The following is a 22,827-nucleotide window of genomic DNA, read 5'->3' as shown; positions in this document are numbered from 1 at the left end:
GATCACAGCGGTAAAGTGCCGTTCTCATCACATCATACCAAGGATACATGCTACCAGCATGACTCATTCCCGATGATAAACTTGATCATCCGGCTGAGGTAGTGTTTGTCAGGCTTCTCCACTGTAAGATTCCTCTTCCTCCTCCCCCACTCTTTTCCATATTGTACTCTTTAAGAGGGAGGTCACTAAATCAATCCCACACTTAAGGACTGGGCAGTTCTCTTCTACCTCTCTGAGTGGGGAATACCTACATAAATTATTTGGAATTCTTTTGAAAGGGAGATTTGTCTATTGTTCCCCATACGCTTATTTATTCATTTATTTACATGAGTGTGGACTCATGAACATTTGTTTCATACTTTGGGTTATAATCCAACACCCCATTATTTTGTTGTTCAAATTGTTCCAGCTTTGGCCATTAAGAGCTCTTTCAGTTGACTCCTGTGTTTGTTTTTTTGTGAGTACTTCCTTCCTTTCTGGCAGTACAAGATGTTTCAGGCTCATCTTGTATATCCCTTGCCCCAGTCCTAGAATCAGCCTTTTATCCAAAGAGCCCTGGTTCCTTTTGTCGGGGAATGGTATTAGAAACAAAGATCTGGACACTGAGTGTGTTTGTTACTATTGGGTTGTTTTTGCTTCTAGACCCTCTCAGAAGACAGAGCTTAGAAATATGTGTGACATTAACCAGTAATACACATATATATATAATTTGTGTGTATATATATAAATATATAAAATCTAAATCTATATTAAGCTAAACGTGAGTTCATACTGCTATTTCTCTCATCCATTATCATATGGTTCACTCAAGCGTTCCTCTCTTGCTTATCTGTAACCTCTCACTCCAACAATGAGAAATCTGGCTCCCACCAGCTGTCATCCATTTGCTTATTTGTTCAATCTCATTATACATAATCAATGGTTTCTGAACTGTTAACCAAGAGCACAGTGCTTATATGCAATTTCTTTTGTCTTTAGTCTTAGAATCCACTCATTTCCAAAGTAACTTAGGTCACTGCCTCCCCAACTCCCATCCCCTTCAGTGAGGTTATGTCATACATTTGTAATACAGTTAGATTTTGTCACAATCTGCATTCCATCCTTGGGTCTCCCAATCTCCTAATTGATTTTTAAAAATTTTGCATACATTAAGGTTCATTGTACTATAAGGTTGTACAGATTTTTGCATAGTGTCATGTATCCACCACTACAGTATCATACAGAGTAATTTTATGGCCCTAAAAAATTTCCTGTCCTTAGGATTTTTAGGGCAGTGAAAATACTCTGTTTGATACCATAATGATGGAAACGTTTCATTATATATTTGTCCAACTCTGTAGAATGTACAATACCAAGAGAGAACTGTAATGTAAACTATGGACATTGGGTGATTATGTTGTGTTAATGTAGGTTCATCAGTTGTAACAAATGTACCACTCTGGTGGAGGATGTTGATAATGGGGAAGGCTGTGCATGTGTGGGGGCAGGGAGTATATGAGAAATCGCTATAACTTCCTTTCAATTTTGCTGTGAACCTAAAATTGCTCTAAAAAAATAAAGTCTTTAAAAAATTCAAAAACAAAAAAACATCCCCTATGCTTCACCTATTTGACCCTCTCCCCTCCCCTAACCCCTGCCAATCACTGATTGGTCTTCCATGTCCATAGTATTTTTCCAGAGTATCATGTTAATGCAATCATATAGTGTGTAGCCTTTTCAGACTGGCTTATATTTTTTTTTTTTAGCAATATGCATTTAAGTTTTATCCATGTTCTTGCATGGATTGATAGCTTTTTTTTTTTATTGCTAAATAGTATTCCACTGTATGAATGTATTATAATTTGTTTATCCTTTCACCTATTGAAGGGCCTCTTGGTTGCTTCCAGGTTTTGGCAATTATGAAGAAAGTTGCCATAAACATTCATGTGCAAGTATTCATGTGGACCTAAGTTTTCAAATCAGATAAATATGAAATTATGAAGTCTGTGTCTAGGTTCATTTTTTGCATATGGGCATCTAATTGTTCCAGGACTATTTGTTGAAAAGACTATCATTTTTCCATTAAATTGTCTTTGTCAAATATTAGTTGATTATATTTGCATAAGTTTATTCCTAGGTTCTCCATTCATCCATTACTTCACCAATACCACATTGTCTTGATAATGGTAGCTTTATAGTAAGTCTTGAAATAGGATAACGTGAGTCCTCCAACTTTGTTCTTTTTCAGAATTGGGTTGGCTACACTAATCCCTTTGCCTTTCCATATAAACTTTAGAATCAGTTTCTCAATATCTACAAAGCGGCTTGCTGGGATTTTGACTGATATTGCACTGAATCACTAGATCAGGTTGAAAAGGATTATCATGGTAACAATATTGAGTCTTCCAATCCATGAACATGGAATATCTCTCCATTTATTTAAATCTTCTTTTATTTCTTCCATCAGTGTTTTGTAGTTTTCCACTTACAGATCCTGTACATATTTTGTTAGATTTATACCCAAGTACTTCATCTTTTTTTGGTGCTATTGTAAATGGTATATTTATTTCAAATTCCAATTGTTCATTGCTAGTATATAAGAAAACAATTGATTTTTATATCTTGACCTTATATCCTGAGACCATGCTACATTCATTAGTTCCAGTTTTTTGCAGATTCTTCAAGGTTTTCTACATAGACAATCATGTCATTTGTGAATAAAGACAGTTTAATTCTTCCTTTCCAGTTTGTATATCTCTTATTTCCTTTTCTTGTCTTATTGCACTGCTAGGACTTCCAGTACAATGTTGAATAGTAGTGGTGAAAGAGAACATTCTTGCTTGTTCTCAGTCTTGGGGGAAAGTGTTCAATCTCTCACCATTAAGTATCATTCCTTTAATTTTTTTTAACCTTCTGAATCTATGTTCTAAGTGTGTATCTTATATAGAGCATAGTGTTGGATTTTGCTTTGTTAAACAATCTGAAAACAGTCTTTAATTGGTGGGAGAAGTCCACTTATATTTATTGATGTGATAAATATTTTTAGTGTCAGTTCTGACATTGTTTTATGTTATAAACATATATATTCATGTCTTTATAGGGTCTATTTGCACTTCTATTTTTGAATATTTTTTCTGTTACTTAGTAAAGTTTATATTTTTGTTCTAATGGTTACTTTTATTCTAATCCTTTTATATAACCCTCTCTTTTCTTCCCCCTGAGTTAATTGTCTATTGGTCCCTTACAATGAGCAATATTGAGATTGGCTAGTAACTTCATTTGTCCCAACCTTGACTCTTCCTCGTCTGATTTGAAGTAATATCCTTTTACTCCAGTTAATGATTCTAAGGCAATTAGCAAGCTAATTCTGTTTCTATATCTCTCTCCATTCTCCAACCATTTTTATAGTTGTACTGCATCTACACTGTCAGAGCACACAGCCATTGCAGACTATGCTCTATACCATGTAAGCATTATTTAGATTTATTTCTGTAAGTAAATATATATTTCTTACTACAAATCCTTATATCAAACTCTCCAGTGATTTTGGTTGTTTGAAGCTCATTCTGTTTAATACATTCCTTAGGAAGGACTCAGGGAAAAATAGTTTCTAAATTCTAACATGTTCATAAAGATTTCTCTGTGGTTTTTAAATTGAGGGCCAGATTGTCTTTATTACAAAATTTCTGGCTCATATTTTCTTTCTTTGAGTTTCTTAAACATTTTATTTCATTGACTTATGGCATAAAGGGTTGACGTTAAAAAGCAAAGAAAACAGAATTTAAAAAAAGACATAAATAAGCATAAAATGAGATGCTACATAAGGAACAATCTACAAAAAAGATATAATAATCATATATTTGGATGGTCCTAGCAAAAAATTTCAACATCCAAAAGCAAAAACAGTCAGAATTACAAGCTAAAATTGATATAGCCACAGACATAGTGGGAAATTTTATTATATCTCTCAGAAAGATATAAATCAAACAGACCTAAAATTAGTAAATGTATATAAGATCTGAACATAATTGATAAGCATAAGCTTGATCTAATAGATAAACACTGAGAAGAAGAGAGGCAATTTAGCATAGTGGATTAAGGGGTATATTTTATTTCAGCTATTGTTTTGTTCTGTTGTAAAATTTCTGTTTGGTTCTTTTTTAATATTTCTTTATTTCTGCTGAGATTTCTTAGCTTTCCATTCATTACAACATATTTTTCTTTACTTCATTGAGCATAGTTACAATAGCTGTTTCAAAGTCCTTGTCTGATCATTCCAACATCTAGGTTACATCATGGTTGGCTTCCTTTAACTGTCTCTTACTTTTGGAAGGATTACATTTTTCTGGTTCCTACAACGCTGAGTAATTTCGAATTGTATCCTGGACATTGTGACTGTTATGTTATGGAGACGGGATTCTGTTTTACTCCTCAGAATTTTGTTGATATTTTTGTTGTGGCAGGCAATTAACTTGGTTCAACTCCAACTGCAAAGTCTATCTCACCTGTGGTTGAAAGTAACTCAAATCTCAGTTGAGTTCTTTTGGCTTTAGCTGCAAACAGCTTTGTGTCTACCTCATAGGTGTGCTTCAGGGGTCAGTAGAGATTTGAGCTGAGTTCATACTCAGAATTGGGGGCAAATGCTTCTCCGGCTCTCTCTGTTCTGAGATTTCACCCTTTATCCAGTGACAGTGGTTGCTGCAGACTTGGCTCTCAAATTGTTCAAGCCACTAAAAAAATGATCGGTTGCTATTGCTTTTTAGCTACTCCATGCTTCTCTGTGGACTGCCCTCAGGCTAAAGCTTCAAAAACAGGAAACTTGCCTCTTGCTGGCTCCTTCCAAGTTTCATCTCCCTTCCAAAATTTGCCTGCTTTTGTTCACTCTCCATAGCCTTCAGGTACTTGTTTTTGGTATTTTGTTCAGAGTTGATTATTGTTATCTGAAGGAGAGTCAATCTGTGACAAGCTACTTCGCCATATATGAAGCAGAACTCTTTTTCGTTTTACTTTATTATTTTTTTCATTCATTCCCCACCCATACTCTCATTCCCTTTTCCCATAGTCACCCATTCCATACTGTTATTCCTCATAGTATCCCAGTTCTTATTCAATACATATATTTAGGCATATTGTGACCTTTAATGGTATATAATATTGTGTTAGTGTATTTATTTTAATTTACATAAATAGTTTCTTAATTTTTTCATTCAAAATTATTTTTGGATATCTAATCATGTTGCTACATGTAAGTCTAGTTCCTGATCTCTGACAGCTGCATGTATTCCATTGTATGAATATACAAAGTTCAACTTATCCATTCTCCTAAATAAATTACATCCATCTCTTTGTGCCTAATGTGCCCAACAATGTGACAAACAGTTTTATACATGTTGTTAATTTACATTCTTTGTCTATTTATCTATTGGGTCTACTGACATTTTCTTTTTTATTTTCGGTAGTAAATTTTACATCCTACAAAGAATTCTTTATTAGTTTTAGATGTCGCATATATATTACTCCAATCTGTTATCTATCTGTTAACTTTGTTTATGGTGTCCTTTATTGAATAAAACTTTTAATTTTGAGTAATAGAATATATTGTATATATATGATATATATATATAAAAAGATAATATATTTCTCTTATAGTTTCTGCTTTTGAGATCTTATTTAAGAAATACTTTCTGATCTGAGGTCATAAAGAAACTATAAATTTCTTTATAATGCATTTTCAGTTACAATATTCATATTTACATCTTTAATTCATTTGGACTTTTTGTATGCAGCATGAGCTAGGAATCTTTGTTTTTTTCAATTTGTAGCAAGTGAGACAATTTCCCCAATATAATTTACCAAATATAATTTTCTGATTTATGATGTTAGCACTAACATAAACTGTCATATATAAGCATGTCTGTTTCTAGAGTATCTATTCTCTTTGATTGGTTTATTTGATACTGCAGCTGTACGATACTGTTTTATTACTAGAATTTATGCTAGGGTTAGTATTATTTTTGAATAGTTCCCAGTGATTCACAGACTATTATGTTCCACAAAATTTTAGAATCAGTTAATCAGGTTCTCTCTCCCCAACCCAAGAAAATCCTCTTGAGAATTTAATTAGAAATACAAAGAATTTTTAAATTATTCTAAGGAGAATTAACAATTTTATAATATTAAGCCCTCCTACTTTTCAAAGTGTCATAGCTTTTCACTCAGGTCTTTTAAAAATGTCCTTAAAAGAGTTTCAAAATGCCTCCGTTAAGGTCAGCTTATCTTCTATTGTATTTTCTGGTGATTATTACTGGTATAGATAAATGCTATTGATTTTTGTAAGTTTATTTTATATCCAGCTCCTTGCTGACTTTCTTAATACTAATAATTTGCTAACTCTGTTTGGGTTTTTTTGTGGACAACCACAACATCCGCAAAAAATAAAATAAAGAGAAGAAAAATGAAAAAAAAAAAAGACACCTTGCCTCTTCCCTTACAATTCTCATGCCTCCGATTTTTTGTCTTTTTGTTTCTTTGTTTTATTTTATTGTTCAGGACTTCTAAAGTAACTAACATCTGTGTTTTCTTCCTGACCTTGAAAGAAAAGTGTTTAAAGTTTCCCATTTATTGAATTTTAATGCTAAATAAACATTGAAATACATCAAATGCTTTTTTGGCAACTGCAATCCTAATCAGATAAATTTGAGAACAATAAAAAACCATGATATTTTGTCTTTCAACCACTAAGATATAAATTATACCAAAAGATTTTTATCTCTGGGGCAATCTCTTCAATCCTAAATGAATACATAATTGACCATGACTAATGAACACACATATACATACACTTAGCTATGTCTATCTATGTGCGAAATCTATGAGCGAATAGGCCTATATTTTTCTTGTATTATGCTTATCAGGTTTTAGTATAAAACATATTCCCATCTCACAAAATTAACTAGGCAGTTTTTCCTCATTCTATAAGCTAGGGATATCTGTACCCTCCGATACAACCATCTCAGCCTGTGACTTCTGGCAGTGGGAAAAGTGGTGACAGGTTTGTCATCATCATGACTACATTATGATGATTAAAAGATTCTTATTTGGGATTTTATTTATGTGCATCTTTCTCTATTCCTTGGTTGACTTTGCCAGAGGGTTGTCAATCTTATAAGCTTTTTTCAACGATTCAACTTGGGTTCTGTTGATCTTTATTTTTAACTGTATCTCATTTCCTCATTTCTTGTCCCTTTTGGTTTACTCTGTTGCTTTGTACCAACCATGAGTGATTTATTGATTGATGCTGGGGTGCAGTGGAGGCACTTTCTGTTTAAGCTTTATGTGTGTTCTACAGTATGAGAGGGTTGATAACCACTGGTCTATAACAATTTCTCAAACTTATCTGATCACAGGACTGCCTGTGAGGCTTTTAAAAAACATACACTCCTGGGCAAGGCATTTAGTGATTATGATTCAGTTGATCTGGGCTGCAGCTTGAGAATCCTTATTTTTAGAAAAGTTTGCAGGTATTTCTATCAACAAGATTTGGAAATCACTGAATTTGAGGACCTATAAAACATGGTCTAGTGCTAAAAGGACAATAAGGGACCTCTAAGGTTCTAATGATTTCTAAGTTAGAAGTTAACAGATGTTTAGGTGGTTTGGGGGAAAATGTGGAGGTGACGAGCAATCCAGGAAAAGGAAAAAGTATTAGTAAAGAGCAAGAGCTGAAAGAAAGGGAGGTCAGCTCCTGAAAATAAAAACAGTTACTCTTATTAAAATGTAGTGTGCAGGAGAAGGTATGATAGGAACGAGCCATTGAAGGGTTTTTGTTTTTTGGGTTTTTTTGGTGAGGAATACTGGCCCTAAGCTAACATCTGTTATTAATCTTCCTCTTTTTGCTGAGGAAGATTGGCCCTGAGCTAACATCTGCACCCATCCTCCTCTATTTTGTACGTGAGACGCTGCCACAGCATGGCTTGACAAGTGGTGCATCGGTCTGCGCCCAGTATTCCAACCTGCAAACCCTGGAACACCGAAGAGGAGAGTGTGAACTTAACCACTATGCCACCAGGCCAGCCCCTACTGAAGGGGTTTAAGCAGGGAAGATATATGAATAGAGTTTTGAGAAAACCTGATTTAGCTACAATGGAGAAAATTAACTGGAGAGAAAGCAGGACTGAAGACGGTCTTCACCCTTGGGATGACTACTATAATCCAGGCAACAAAGGATGGTGGCTTGAACTACAATACAGTTGGGGACAAAAAGACCATTAGACATAGGTAAAATATACACAGAAGCAGAACTAACAGAAGTTAGTGATGACTGGATATAAGATGTATAAGGAAAGGAAGAGTAAATTCACCAGAATCAATTTATTACTCATAAGAATTCTCTGAGCTATATATTTTGGATTCAACATATTTATCTACAAGTGTTCAGACATTCTCTAAAATATGGAGGTTAAAAGATAAATGTTTACATTTTATTCAAAATTGTCAGAGCATTTAAATAATATTGATGATAATATGTAAACAGATATTTAAATTCATAATCAGTAAAAATGACTTGGACAGGTTCATTTCACAGTATGTCATATTCCTTGTCATTTCAGTTTTGGTCTGCTCTAAACCTATCCATCTCCCTCCGCAACTGGAACACCTCCACAAATTCCTCATACCCTAAAACACCACTGAGCCCATTAAAGTCACTAACAGAGACTGAACTGAGAATAAAGGGAATTGTGGAGAAACTAGACCAGCTGATCCCACCCAGACCCTTCACCCATGTGAACACCACCACCAGTGCTGCACACAGCAGAGTCACCATCCTCAACCCTCAAGATACATACTGCAGGGGGGATCAGCTAGACATCCTGCTGGAAGTGAGGGACCACTTGGGACACAGGAAGGAATATGGCGGAGATTTCTTGAGGGCCAGAATGTCTTCCCCAGCCCTGAAGGCAGGTGCTGCAGGAAAGGTGACAGACTTCAACAACGGCACCTACCTTGTCAGCTTCACTCTGTTCTGGGAGGGCCAGGTCTCTCTGTCTCTCCTGCTCATCCACCCCAGTGAAGGTGTGTCGGCTCTCTGGAGGGCAAGGAACCAAGGCTATGACAGGGTGATTTTCAAAGGTCAATTTGTTAATGGTACCACCCAAGTCTTCACTGAATGTGGCCTAACCCCAATATCAAGTGCTGAACTGTGTGAGTACCTCGATACTCGAGACCAAGAAGCCTTCTACTGTGTGAGACCTCAGCACATGCCCTGTGGGGCCCTGACTCACATGACCACCAGGAATCGAGAAATTTCTTATCTTACTGTCAAGGAACAAAGCCTTTTTCACAGGTAAGCATACTTTTAGATACACTGAGAGGCAGGCTACATGGCCCATCTCAATTAATATTGAGCATGACCCTCTTGGATGCCTCTTCTGCTCAAGGTCTGGTCAGACAGGTGGTGTCTTCATGAGTCACTTGCTCATGACTGTCACTACCAAGGTTGGCATTCTCACTGAAACGTTCAATAAAAGAGAGATGCCCAGGGTGAAAATCTATTATATATGCCTGTACTTCTCCAGGATGACCAGTATTCTCAGATTTAGTCATGTCTTTTCCTGTAGACCTAGGTTTTACAAAACATGTTCAGTGTAAAAGTATTCTGCTATGTGTTAATAGATGTTACACCAAAAAAGGATTCCTTGATAAGTGTATGATAACATCCACGCTCCTTCATCCCCCATATCATATTCTGTAGATTCTGCCTTTTAAATACCTTTTGCATTCATCCATTTCTCTCCATGCCTAGTGCTGTTATCTGAGTTCAGATCATCATCATCTCATCCAGACTACTTGTCATAGCTTCCCTCCTGTCAGTCCTACCCTCTCTAATCCACTGTCCACACTGCAGCCTGCGTAATCTCTCCAAAAACCAATTCCCACTGGTCATCTCCAGTTGATCTCAAGATCACATATTTCTCAGCATGTGCTGCTCAGGTTGAAAGAGTCCTTCAAACTCCCCAAATTGTGATCTAGTGATTCTTGGAAGCCCCTGGTTGAGCAGGACTCCACAAACTGGAGTACAAGCATGTTTCTCCTAACAATTATGGCCACATCAATGCCAGGCCTTTCTCCCCTTGCTCACAAACAGATGCTCGCTTCCTGGTCTCCCAGTTCTCCACCAAGCTGAAAAACACTTCATTGCTTAGAATGAACTATCGGGGTCTCTTCATGAGCAACTTTGAGAATTTGCAAAGGGTAACTATGTGCCACCACAAATCCCAGACACTGTGGGCTAAGCTCTAGGACAACCTATCAATTTCAGACTCTCTTGCTTCCTTGCTTACTTTCTGTAAGTCTCAGGCTCAGTCCATCTCCTTTTCCCCTTCCATTCTGCGACTATCCATTTTTTTCCTGGGGATTCACTTTCTGGAAGCTTGGTGATGGAGTGGAATGCTAGGTTCTCACAACCTCTTTCTTAGCAATTTTCAAAGTCAAGCTTATAGTCTTTCTCCCTTAGGCTTTCAAAAAATATGCTAAGAGGAAGTATGGATAGCAAACATGGAAAAATAATATGCATTCCAGATCTTACGTAGTTGTCCAAGTGTTGGCTCCTGATAGATAGTTCCTGACTCCCTTCTGAAATAAGTAAAATCACGATTGGGTTTCTGTTCTTTCTCTTTGATCTCTGACGGTGCAGCTCACCAAATCTCCTCCTTCCCACTAACCTTCTTTAGGCCTAAGTTCTAGTAAGGTAAGAATGAAAATGTGCTGCTCCCTTCCCTTTTGCGAATTGAACCTGAAGTGGCATCCATAGCAGAGAATTGGGTACCACTTATATCTGTTGTACCTGGCACCTGGGTCCCCATTCCCCTGTATCCCCTTCCTGCCTGCCACCACTTACATACACATGTACACAGGTTTGAAACAGAGTGAGTCAAAGAGAGGGTAAGAACTCTGAAGCAGGAAGAGTCAGGTACTCCTTCATCAACTGGAGGAAAGAAATGCAACATGCACTTATTCATGCATCAGACTGAACACAACTTTCTGCCAGCCACTTCAATAGGTATTAGGGAGACATCAGGGGACAAGGCAATTGTAGTACCTTCTTTCATAAAGCTTACAATCTTCAAAAAGCAAGTTTCTAGGAAAAATGGAAGGCAAATATAGCAGGAAACGTGGATAAAGAGGGAAGCAGGAACCCTGTGATAAGTGGTCTTCATGCCATGCTAAGGAGCCTGAACACCTCAGGTAAGTGATAGGAATTTTAAATAAAGGATTTTAAGTAGTAATGCAATTGTATTTGCAATTAGACACAGTGCTCTGGCAGTTGTGTTGAAGAAATTAGGTGGGATAAAACTGAGACAGCCTGGCCAACTAGAGGCTCACAGTAATCCAAGAAAAATATAATATTAATTTGAATAAGTGATGTGAAAGCAACAAGAGAGAAGAAAACTTGCAGATTAGATAAATAAATACTTTGAATCTAAAATTCCAGGACACACTGATTGCACATGGCAGATGAGCAGAGCTACCCTGGATTTTAGGTGCTCTCAGAAACGCAGTTTTCCAAAATCCTAATTCATATACAATGCCCAATATGTACAAAATTTACAACAAGAATAGTGTCAGTTGTAGAAAATTTTAAATTATCTTTCACTCACAAGAAGGTGACTTCTATTACCTGTATTGTGTGGACAGACATTAGGCTAATTTACTGTCTTATTTTTTGAAGGTCCAATGTGGGAGTTGAAATGATGAAACATCTTAAACACATTAACGTCTCCCGATGTAACAGTAAGTTTGCTCTGTCCTGTCGTAGGCGGTGCTTGGCATGGATCTTCTAAGAGACATTCTGACGCAAAGGAGAGTTTGTCAGTATCAGTCCTAGTAATCATGGTTTTCCTGGAGCACAATTTCCAGCAAGTGTCTATGGTGTCAATCATCTTGGATTTTAAAGAGAGAAATCAATTCACAGAAATTACTTCAAACTCTTTTTATAACTGATTTAATCTCAATTTATCTGAAAGAGGAAAGTATTAGTATCCTACACTCATATTTAAACCGAGGAGTGCATCTCCTGGAGTCAGTGATTCTGTCTGGGGCACTGGGCAAACATCTTTGATGGATACCCAAGCTTCAGAGTACGAACATTTTGGTTTGGTTATCCTAATTCTCTGTTGGCATAACATCCTAACCTTTAGTTGAGGCACTTAGAAATTTTATATGGAGTCTCTATTTTATTAAATGTGTTTTAGCGGCAAACACCAAGCCACACTACTTATGAAAGAATAATGTTTATCCTACCTCAGCTTTAAAATAACCTTCTATAAAGCCTACCTGAGTTTACCAATAACATTCATTTGAGATTTACTTCAACTAATGATTTATTGCCTAAATTTATTCATTTACCCAGCAAATGTTTATTGAGGTTCTAATAGATATGAGGCATTATGGACAAATGAGAAAAATAAATATTTAGCAAGGTTGCAATCTGAAAGACGTTCAACCTACTAATTCTATGAAGAAAGTAAAAAGGCAGAAGGGGTTATGCTAAAGTTGGTATTTGACTTAGCCTAGAAGGATATCTGTAGACAGAGAAGGAGATAAAGAGAAAACTCATAAAGATCATGAGTAGGGTTGCCAGGTTTAGCAAATAATACAGAGTATCAGTTAAATTTGAGTAATTTCTAATTGCTTATGCATATTACAAGAGATAAGGGGAAAATGTTACATGAGAAATACACTAAAAAACTATTCCTTGTTAGAAATAACTCTAATGTAATTTGGTATCCTGTATTTTTTATCTGATAACTCTGGTCATGAGCAAAATTATCATGAACTTTGTTCCACAGGCCAGTGGAGTGAGAATGTAGCAAAGGACGAGGCTAGAAAGAGATGAAGAAACTAAATCATGGAGGTTCTCAAGTACCATGCTGAGGATTTTAGGGTTTTGAAAGACTTTTGAAAGCTACAAAAACCAATTAAGGAAGAGGGTGATATGATGCACTTTGTGCTTTAAAAAGCTAATTCACAATTTTTAAAAAGTACATGATGTATAGAAAGACAATTTAAAACATTACTAAGGGATACAAGATAAAATTTAAATAAATAGAAGAAAAAATACTGTTGTTTCTGAATGGGATGACTTGATGTTGAAAAGATGTCCATCAACTCTGTATCATTTTCTTATTGCTCCTATAACAAAGTGGCTTAAAACAACCAAATGTATCATCTTGCAGTTCTGTAGTTCAGTAGTTGAAGGTCTACTTCACTGAGCTAAAATCAAAGCATAGCAAGGTTGCATTCCCTTCCGGAGGCTCTAGGCGAGAATGTGTTCCAGGCCTTTCCTGGCTTCCTGCATTCCTCACAGCCCCTTTCCTCTATTTTTCAAAGCTGCAACAGTGGGTCAAGTCCTCACATCACATCTTTCTGACCCACTCCTCTGCTTTCCTCTTCCACTTTTGAAGACCGATGCGATTTAGACTGATCCCAACCCGGATAATCCAGGATAATCTCCCATCTCAAAATCCATACCCTAATCACATCTGCAAAGTCCATTTTGCCATGGAAGTTAACATGTTCACAGGTCCCAGGGATTAAGATGTGGATATCTTTGGGGGGCCATTACCCTGTCTACCACAATCTCTACACTAATCAATAAATATAATGGAATCTTAATACTATTACCAGTGTACTGTTAAAAAATACTCAAGCCTATTCTAAAATTACTTAGTAAAATAAACATGTAAGACTAATCATAAGAGAATTTCTTATATATTTGAAATAGTCCCGCAGAGCACTTAGCTTGACACTTGGCAAAATGAATGCTTTGACAAAGATTATACAAGATATGGTTTACAATAATAAGCTCAAAGGCTATCTTCTCACCAAAATATACCAGTACATTCTTAGGATGGGGAATATTGAATAACTATGAATCTTAAGTTTTCAGGGTCGTGGTATTCAACAGAAGCCCAACCATGTCACACTGAAATTCCAACATAATTATAGGATTATGAAAACTCTCTTTAGCAAGCCAAATCACCAGGACTTAATAGCTATTCCAGGTAATAGCTATTCCAGAACTTTCCAATTCTGCCACCAGCACCATTTGCCACTATGTCCGCAGGTTACAAACACAGTGGACATAGGCAGAGACCGCAAGGCCTATGGGGGCTAAGCACGGAGAGTGAAGCAGAGACTGTGGGTAGTCTCCCAATATGCATTTCCTCCTCCCCCTTTAATAATAGAACATCTTAATTTTAGCTGGGCCCATGGTCACGAAGCTAAAGGCCACAGCGTTCCCTGCAGCTAGTTGTGGCCATGACTAGACATTTGCCAGATTGTGAGTGGCAGTGATGGGGGAAACTTCTAAGTCATGCCTTTAAAAGTAAAACAACTTGCCTCTCCCTTCCATTTCTCCCCTTCCTACTGGCTGAATTGTAGATATAATGGTGAGCAATGAAAGAGCCATGGTTGACCATGAGGGTGAAGTCAGATGTTAAGAACAGCACCTTGACTGTGGTGATGGTATCATGGATGTATGCACATATTCAAACTCATCAAACTGTATACATTGATTCTGTCCAGTTTTTTGTATACCAATTATACCTCAATAAAGCTGTAAAAAAATAATAAAGTTAAGATTATCACCCCCCCCCAAAAAAAAAGAATGGCAGAACAAGATAGAAGGAACTGGAGTCCCTGATACCATGCAACATCATATTAGCCCTGGCCTGCTCACCCTAGGACTGTTATGTGAGGGATAAGTAAATTTATGTTTTTAAGTCCTTATTATTTGCTTCCTATCTAACACAAAATGAGATATCAATACAGAAGTGCTGATCTAAAAACACTTACAATACAAGGCATTGGCTCTGGGTGGGGGGTGGGGGGGTTGCGGAGCATAGTAAGTGACAAGGAAACAGGACAGATGAGAACTCTGACGATCTTTGTTATGTCACAGCAAAACATTTAGTGCATTGCTACCCGTGATACCTTGGAAGGCAGACCATGTGCCATAGAGCCTGTAATTCTAATGGAACCTGCTGGAAAAAATCTCAGAATATTGGTTTGTGTTGGCTGTTGTAAGTCACTTTTAGCAAAATCCTATTTAAAAAAATATTAATGCAAGCTAGGTATTTTATACTGTTTGAAATTTTTGAAATGTGGACATAGTATTATATAGTTAATAATATAAAAAATTATTTAAAAATTAATAGAAAAATTTAAAAATTAATAGAAAAAATAAGATTATTGCTTCATTCATGGAACAAAGGTAAGTGATTTGATGCAAGGACACCAACTGGTAGACCACGAATATTTAGGTTAGAGACAAAGGCCCAAGTCACCACAGAATCAGCAGAGATGGCAAAGAAATGATAGAACATCGAGACTTAGCTAATGACTAGATTTGGGAGAAAATGAACAGGGAAGGATCAAGATGACTCAAAGTCTCTCAAAAGAACAAGTAGAGGGGCCGGCCCTGTGGCACAAGTGGTTGAGTGCGCGTGCTCCGCTGTGGCAGCCCGGGGTTCGCTGGTTCGGATCCCGGGCGAGCACCGATGCACTGCTTGGCAAGCCATGCTGTGGCAGTATCCCATATAAAGTGGAGGAAGATGGGCACGGATATTGGCACAGGGCCAGTCTTCCTCAGCAACAAAAAAAAAGGTGGGCGGGAGGAGTGGCAGATGTTAGCACAGGGCTGATCTTACTGACACACACACAAAAAAGAATGAGTAGAACTGCCTAAAATAAATCTGGTGATCAAAGAATGGTACAAAGAAGGGAAAGAATTAGGAAATAGGAGTTAGAGGAAGAGAGAAAGAGATCAAGAAAGGGAAGGGCAAAGAAAGAAGGGTGGAAATTTAACTTATGCCAAGAAAATCACTTACCACAAGTATCTCTGTTACCAGAGAACGAAAACATAAAAGAGAAATGCCAAACTGGAATGAAGGTTCCCGTCCCTGGTGGTTATACTTTAGAAGGAAGGTGGATTACAACATTTTGCAACCAGACTGAGTTTAATACAATTAAGATGAATGACTGTTTGAAAGGAAAACTAATTTACCTCCTGGGAGACTCTACACTGCGTCAGTGGATCTACTATTTACCCAAAGTTGTAAAAAGTATGTAATTATTTTTAAATCTTAGCAATTCAGGCTGATTTTAAATTACTTTTAACGAGGTCTCTGTCTCATTTTGGCTGTTTTGTTTTCGACTTCATTTAGCTTCCTATATTTGAGCCTTTTAATTTAAAACAGACTGTATTCCCTCTTTCATAAGAAATGTTCCTCTTTATAAATTCCAATGAAAACTTTCTATTTTGATTGACATTTCACACATATGAACAGGTACTCTACCCTAGAGGATAGAAATGCTCCAGTCAGAAATAATCTAGGTGGGTGACTACTTTAAATGATTGGATATTCCTTTAAAACATATTAATCATTGCCTTCTAGTTAAAAGATATATTTATTTTTTTATTAGCACTAAAATATTTTGATCTTCATGGAACTGGAGTTTTTAAGACACATTTGCTTCTGGATGCAGAAAGACAAATTCAAGTTCAATGGAAGAAACATAGCTATCCTTTTATCACCTTTCAACTCTACTCTGTGATAGAAGAGGGTTATATCCCTCGGGAAATTGACCGGATACCAGGTGACAGAAACACAGCCATCAGCATCACGCTTGGCCAGCACTTCAGACTCTTCCCCATTGACATTTTCATTCGCAGGGTCATCAGTGTCCGCAACGCTATTGAACGACTACTTCTAAGAAGCCCGGCCACTAAAGTGATCCTTAAGACAGAAAACATCAGGGAGATGCACACAGACACAGAAAGGTTGGGAGATTTCCATGGTTACATTCAATATCTTACCATGAAGGACATTTTCAAAGATCTCAATGTGGGTGTCATTGATGCCTGGGACATGACTATTGCCTATGGCACCAATAATGTTCACCCACCTGATCAAGTGATTGCAAATCAGATTAATATGTTCTTAAACTACATTTGCTAAAGCATAAACATACAAAATCTCTGTGGACCAATCTCTGCAATGACCCTACTTGTATTGCCTGAGAAGTTTTATTTATTTTAGGGACTAAGAAAATCAAATTTAAGACAATCTGTCTGGGCAGAGAGGACACTTAAGAACAAAGACAACTGGTATAGGATGCAAAGCCAAAAGAAAAAGATATGAAGAATGATTACACCAAGCTTGAAGCTTGTCTATGTATGATAATAAATGTTCTTATTCTTTAAGCAAGTTTGATTCATGATTTCTGTTACTTGTGGCTAAAAGCATCCTACCTGATAATTTAGTAAGGTAAAAGAGAATAATTATGTGATTGCCATGATGGTCTAAAACAGGGGTCATCTAACTTTTTCTGTAAAGGGCTAGATAGTAAATGTTTTAGGCTTTGCAAGTCATTTGCCACACCTGTTCAACTCTGCCATTGAAGCATGAAAGCAGCCATAGACAAGATGTAAATGAATGAATAGCGCTATATTCCACTAAAATATGGACACTGAATTTGAATTTCATATAATTTTCACGTCAGGAAACACTATTCTTCTTTTGATTTCCCCCCAACTTTTAAAAAATGCAACATTTTTTAAATGTTAGATCACGGGCCCTAAAAAAAACATGGCGGATCATATTTGACCTCTAGGCCATAGTTTGCCGACCCCTAGTTTAAAACAAAAACCTTGATAAAATTGAACACAAATCCCTTGGAGGTCGAAGGAAAAACTAGTAACAAACTAGATATAGAAGAAAACTCCCACAACTTGAGAAAGGTTGTCTACCAGAAAACTACAACAAATATCACTTAATGAATGAAACATAACAAACATTTCTTACTAATATCAGGAAGAAAATATGAATGCCTATCACTACTTCTATTCAACAATATACTGGCAGTACACGTGAGAAAAGAACATAAGTTGACTGCTCATGGTTATTTCATCATTCTCTTAGAAAAAAATTAAGAGGCTTGGGGCCAGCCCCATGGTGTAATGGTTAAGTTCAGCGTGCTCTGCTTCAGTGGCCCAGGTTCATGGGTTCAGATCCCAGGCATGGACCTACACTACTCGTCAGCCATGCTGTGGTGGCAACCCACATACAAAATAGAGGAAGATTGGCATGGATGTTAGCTCAGGGCTAATCTTCGTCAAGCAAAAAATGAGTAAGATAGATTGGCAACAGATGTTAGCTCAGGGAAAATCTTCCTCAGCAAAAAAAAAAAAAAAAAAAAAAAAAAACTAAGAGGCTAAATATAAGAATTTAGAAGGTGACCTAACACAAGTTCAACATACAGAAGTTAATAGTTTCCCTCATAGTAGCAATATATAACTAAACAACATAATTAAAATTGCATAGTATCTCTGCATAGATTGTATGCAAACATGTTTCCTTATATTTAATTCTAGAAATTTGATATTTTTTGACCAATTGTAAAAGTATCTTTTAAAATCATTATTATTGTAAAGCATGCAATATGTTTAGAAATGTGCACAAACCTTGAAAGTATAGCTCAGTGAACCATCAAAAACATTGGGAACCCGGGGCCGGCCCGGTGGCATAGCGGTTAAGTCCCCATGCTCTGCTTCCACGGCCCGGGGTTCATGGGTTCAGATCCCGGGTTTGGACGTACACACCACTTATCAAGCCATGCTGTGGCAGGCATCCCACATATAAAGTAGAGGAAGATGGGCATGGATGTTATCCCAGGGCCAATCTTCCTCAGCAAAAAGAGGAGGGTTGGCAATGGATGTTAGCTCAGGGCTAAACTTCCTCACCAAAAAAAAAAAGAAAAAAAAAAAGGAGACATGCAAAAAAACCCAAAACCTTCATGAGTCATTAGTGGAGGTAACTAGGTACTAACTCCTTATTTTGGAAATTGGCAATTAAAGGGAAATACATGAACATTTATCCTCTTTCCTGTTAAACTATATTTCCTGGAAACCAATAACCTTAATAGACTAGGAAAAGTTCTTCTTTGCAGAAGAATTATGGCTAATGAATATGGAAGGAATAATAGAATTAGAAAATCACCATTTTACAATTTTTAATTAAATAAGTAATTAAGGGAGAGATTGTCAATGAATGGAAACATTAGAAAAAAGATTGATTGGGAATTCTACTATGGATGTAGTGGGCTGTCACATCTGAATCCACCGCTCAAGCTGAGCTTTACAAATAGCAGGACAGCCTGTCATTATGTGCCATATGATTTGACACAATGTAAAGTACACATCACCACCTATGAAGCATTTTTATAATACTTTTTCCCCTGTATAATCTCATCCAATGACTCCCAAATCTATACTTGTAGATCTCCAGCCTAATACCAGCTTACACCAGACATCTCCACTTAAACTTGACAGGGACCTCAAACACAGTATGTTAAAAAGCTAAAATAATATCTTCTCTCTACCAAATTCTTTACTCTTCCTGTTTTCCATTTCTTGATCAGTGACATTAGCATCCACCCATTTATTAAAGCTAAAAAACCATGTTTTGTTTAAATAAACAGTTACTGAGCATCTACTCCGTGCCAGTCACTATATTAGCCAATATAAATGAACAGCGCCAAGACTCCCCTCCTCAGTCTGTGGAGAAGACCACACAGGTAGAGTCAGTGCAATGTGGTAAGAGGTATACTAGAAGTATGTGCAAGAAGTTTCAGAAACAAAGAAAAGAAAAGCTAACTCTACGACAGAGAGATGCTGTAAAAAGTTTTAGAGGAAGTATTGCCTGGGCTCACTCTAGTCAGGTTGACAAGGAGAGAGAGAGAGGAGGAACAGGCCAAACAACCTTGGTGAGAAGTCTCATTCAGGAAATAGCAAGAACTGAGAACCTGGAGAGACAGGAAACTAACATACAGAGAGTTAATGAGAGAAAAGCAGGAAGGGAAAACAGCACCCAAACAAAAGGACTTACACGTTATGCTAAGGAATTTGAACTTCATCCACAAAGCAATGGGGAGTGATTAAATATCTGTAATAGAGGATATGATTAGAGTTGCCTTTTAGAAAGAGAAACGTGTCAAGGTATTTAGAACTGTGGCCAATGTGGTACAACAGAAATAATACAGAGATTGGCGTCAGACCTCCATTCAAATTCTAGCTTCATGTACTAGCTCAGTGAATTTGGGGATTTAATTACTGAACTTCAATTTCCTCAATGTTAAATTCAAAGCATTAAATGAGATGATGTATGTAAAATGCTTACCTAGTTCTAGCACATAATAATTCAATAATTCTTCCCCCAAGGCAGCTCAATTAGAAGTTTGCAATGATACCTATGAATTCAACACAAATAACTAGAAGAGGAATCCTAAGGTTCACGAAAGAAGGGAATACAGAAGAAGGAAGAGATTGGGGGAAAAAGTGAAAAAAATGAATTTAGGTTTTAGTCATAACGAGGTTGAGGTTCCTGTACAAATATCAAAATTGAGGTGTCCTGTAGATGGAATATGAGTTTGGAATTCAGGAGTGGGGTCTGGAAGCAATCTGTTCAATTTGGAAGTCATCAGTGTATAGACGGTGGCTACAGATGAGGAAACAATATTTTCTCACACACAATTCAAATACATCACAGTCTTTCATACTTCTGTGCCTCTCTATATGCTGTTCCTTCTAACTAGAATGCCCTCCCGCCCCTCTTTCCACCTGTCAAACTCCTACTCATCCTTCAAAACTCAGTTTCTATTTCATTTCCTCTGTGATGCTTCCTCTAACTATATCAGGAAGAATAATGTTACTACAATATGTTTATATTTACGCTATAATAGAAACTAAAAAATATATTTTTAAAATATCTATCACCTTTGATAGACTTTGAGCATCTTAAAGAAAGAGACTAGGTTTTGCCTTTTTTTTCCAAGGAGATTTTTTATTAAAACGTTTCTGAGTCAAAGCTTTACAAAGCTTTTTACAATCTCTTAAAAAACTCTACAACCTAGCACCAGAATAAGTGGTAAAAGGATAAGAACAAAAGACAGGATGATGCTGAAATGTACTTTATATTAAATACTAATCCACTGAGCTCATTGAACAAACTCTTTTAAAAGGTTAGAAAAAAAGGTTCTGTGTAAAGTATCTTCAGAAAAATGTGTATCATTTGAAAAATAGGTATCAAAATTTAACACTTCTATAAAAGGCTCATAAAATGTGTGTGGCTGTGCTTCTCAAGATTGTTAGGTCAATCCTGTCACTTTGTCTGCAACCTTGGTCACATTATGCCTAGATGTTCTGGTTTTGTTCTTGGGTTTCTTGCTGACAGTTCTGGTCTTACAGGACCAGAAACCTCATCCCTGTTATTAATACGTGTGCCATTACTAATAGAAGAGTGGTTTATTCTCACGCTAAACAAATTGTAGAGGCCATCACAATGTATGAAGTTAGAGAAATAATTTTTAAAACATTAATGTCTAAATGTTGAAAATTTCAAGAAATTAATTCTAGTTCTTTCACCTTATTTCCAATATAAGTGAAAATTAACTTACTTATGACCTACAGTGGCTGAGGTAAGTAAATGTGCAAACACTGAGTTATAAGTTTCCTTTATCTTTTTTCCCCAGAAAACCTTCCCTTAACTCAAAGCCCTCCTCTGGATGAGTCAAGATATTTTGACATACTAAGGCATCAACACAGAGCAAAAGATATCTCTGAGCGGGAGATGGTCTCCCCAGTCCTCAATTTCTCTCTCTTTTTTATTCTATTTCCAATAATTAAGATATTAATTTCAAAAATAACCATAAGATCTTTAAAAGACAACTGACAAAAACCCCATTCAAAAAACAAGTTACCTTTATATGCAGTAAAAACATTCTCTTTTTTGTCAAGGTTTATTTTTTCAGTCTTCAGCTGAGGCTGGCGGCTAGCAGCATCTTCCTTAAAGATAGGGGTTTTCTTCATGGAAACATTCCATGTGCCTCTTTGGCTGTCAGGTATGTTTTACAGCATGAAACTTAGAGCAAGGGCCCCACTGTTGTGGGGTTCAACACGCTGAGCTAGTCCTACGGTTTCCCTTACCTCTCAGCAGATCTGGAGAGGCAGGGCTGATGTTGCAGAGCACAGTCATTCTTGCCACTGCTCCTGGTCTCGAAGCCTTAGTTGTGTTGACTGCAGCGCTTGGTAAGGGAAGGGGTGTCAATGTGAATAGGAACCCCAAACAGCTGAGAGCCACATTCAACCCAAAGGTTTATAACCAGAGTGTAGGAATGCTTGGGTTCCATCATTGCATCCTAGTAGAGCCCATCCTGCCTCACAGGAGGTCTGAGGCTGTCAGGTATCTCTACACCTTGTGAACTCCATCCCCAATACCCTTAAGGGTCACTCACTAATCCACAGTCTGTGCCTCGTCCTGGCACTTGTCTGGCTATGACAAAGAAGAGGACCAGCAGGCACAAAGCTGCAGGAGTAAGTAGAGCCACTAAGGGTGCAGCTGGGACTTCTGCCACGGCACAGTGTTCAAAGGCCCCTAAGTGGCCCTGCATGTCACTTTGGTGCCAACTCCTTTCTGGCCCAAGACTCTTTCTCCCCCATTTCCCACTTCCCAACCCCTGGTTTCTCTGTTCTCTTCCATCGCTCCAGAGTGGAGAAGGTGCCATCCACAGAGATGCATAGCCGTGACCCCAGCGCCATCCTTGGAACCATTTTATTCATTCCTAGTTCCTTAAACAGGGCCAGGCACATAGTAGCATCCAATCTATATTTGCCAAATGAATGATGCTGCATCTCTATACGTCCAGAATATGTTGTAGAACAGAACATAAGTGGTAGTGTACTTGGAAAAGAGACACAGCACATTTTAAAAATTAATCAACAATAAATCT

The 22,827-nt window shown here is 37.2% G+C and overlaps 1 protein-coding gene across 1 annotated transcript; it reads left to right on the top strand.

The window, feature by feature from the left end:
* The first annotated feature begins 8,549 nt into the window (after positions 1-8,549).
* Positions 8,550-17,022, top strand: LOC101408470 (NXPE family member 1). The gene is made up of 4 exons (XM_004427302.3): positions 8,550-9,322; positions 11,708-11,769; positions 15,891-16,103; positions 16,465-17,022. Exons 1-4 carry the CDS (start codon positions 8,565-8,567, stop codon positions 16,998-17,000), a joined length of 1,569 nt encoding a protein of 522 aa, XP_004427359.3. The 5' UTR covers positions 8,550-8,564; the 3' UTR covers positions 17,001-17,022.
* The last annotated feature ends 5,805 nt before the right edge of the window (positions 17,023-22,827 follow it).

Source organism: Ceratotherium simum, chromosome 7 (assembly GCF_057802395.1).
Source record: "Ceratotherium simum simum isolate JZ-2026a chromosome 7, ASM5780239v1, whole genome shotgun sequence".
NCBI lineage: Eukaryota > Metazoa > Chordata > Mammalia > Perissodactyla > Rhinocerotidae > Ceratotherium > Ceratotherium simum.
Note: the sequence above shows the minus strand (reverse complement) of the source record. Positions and strands in the feature narration are given on the sequence as shown.

What these genes read in the sequence shown, in the direction of transcription:
- LOC101408470 (XM_004427302.3), top strand. Translation starts at nt 8,565, where the DNA reads ATGTCATATTCCTTGTCATTTCAGTTTTGGTCTGCTCTAAACCTATCC. An exon ending in TAACGTCTCCCGATGTAACA is followed by an intron (nt 11,770 to 15,890) that starts GTAAGTTTGCTC and finishes CTCTGTTACCAG; the next exon opens with AGAACGAAAACATAAAAGAG. An exon ending in TTTACCCAAAGTTGTAAAAA is followed by an intron (nt 16,104 to 16,464) that starts GTATGTAATTAT and finishes TTTTTTTATTAG; the next exon opens with CACTAAAATATTTTGATCTT.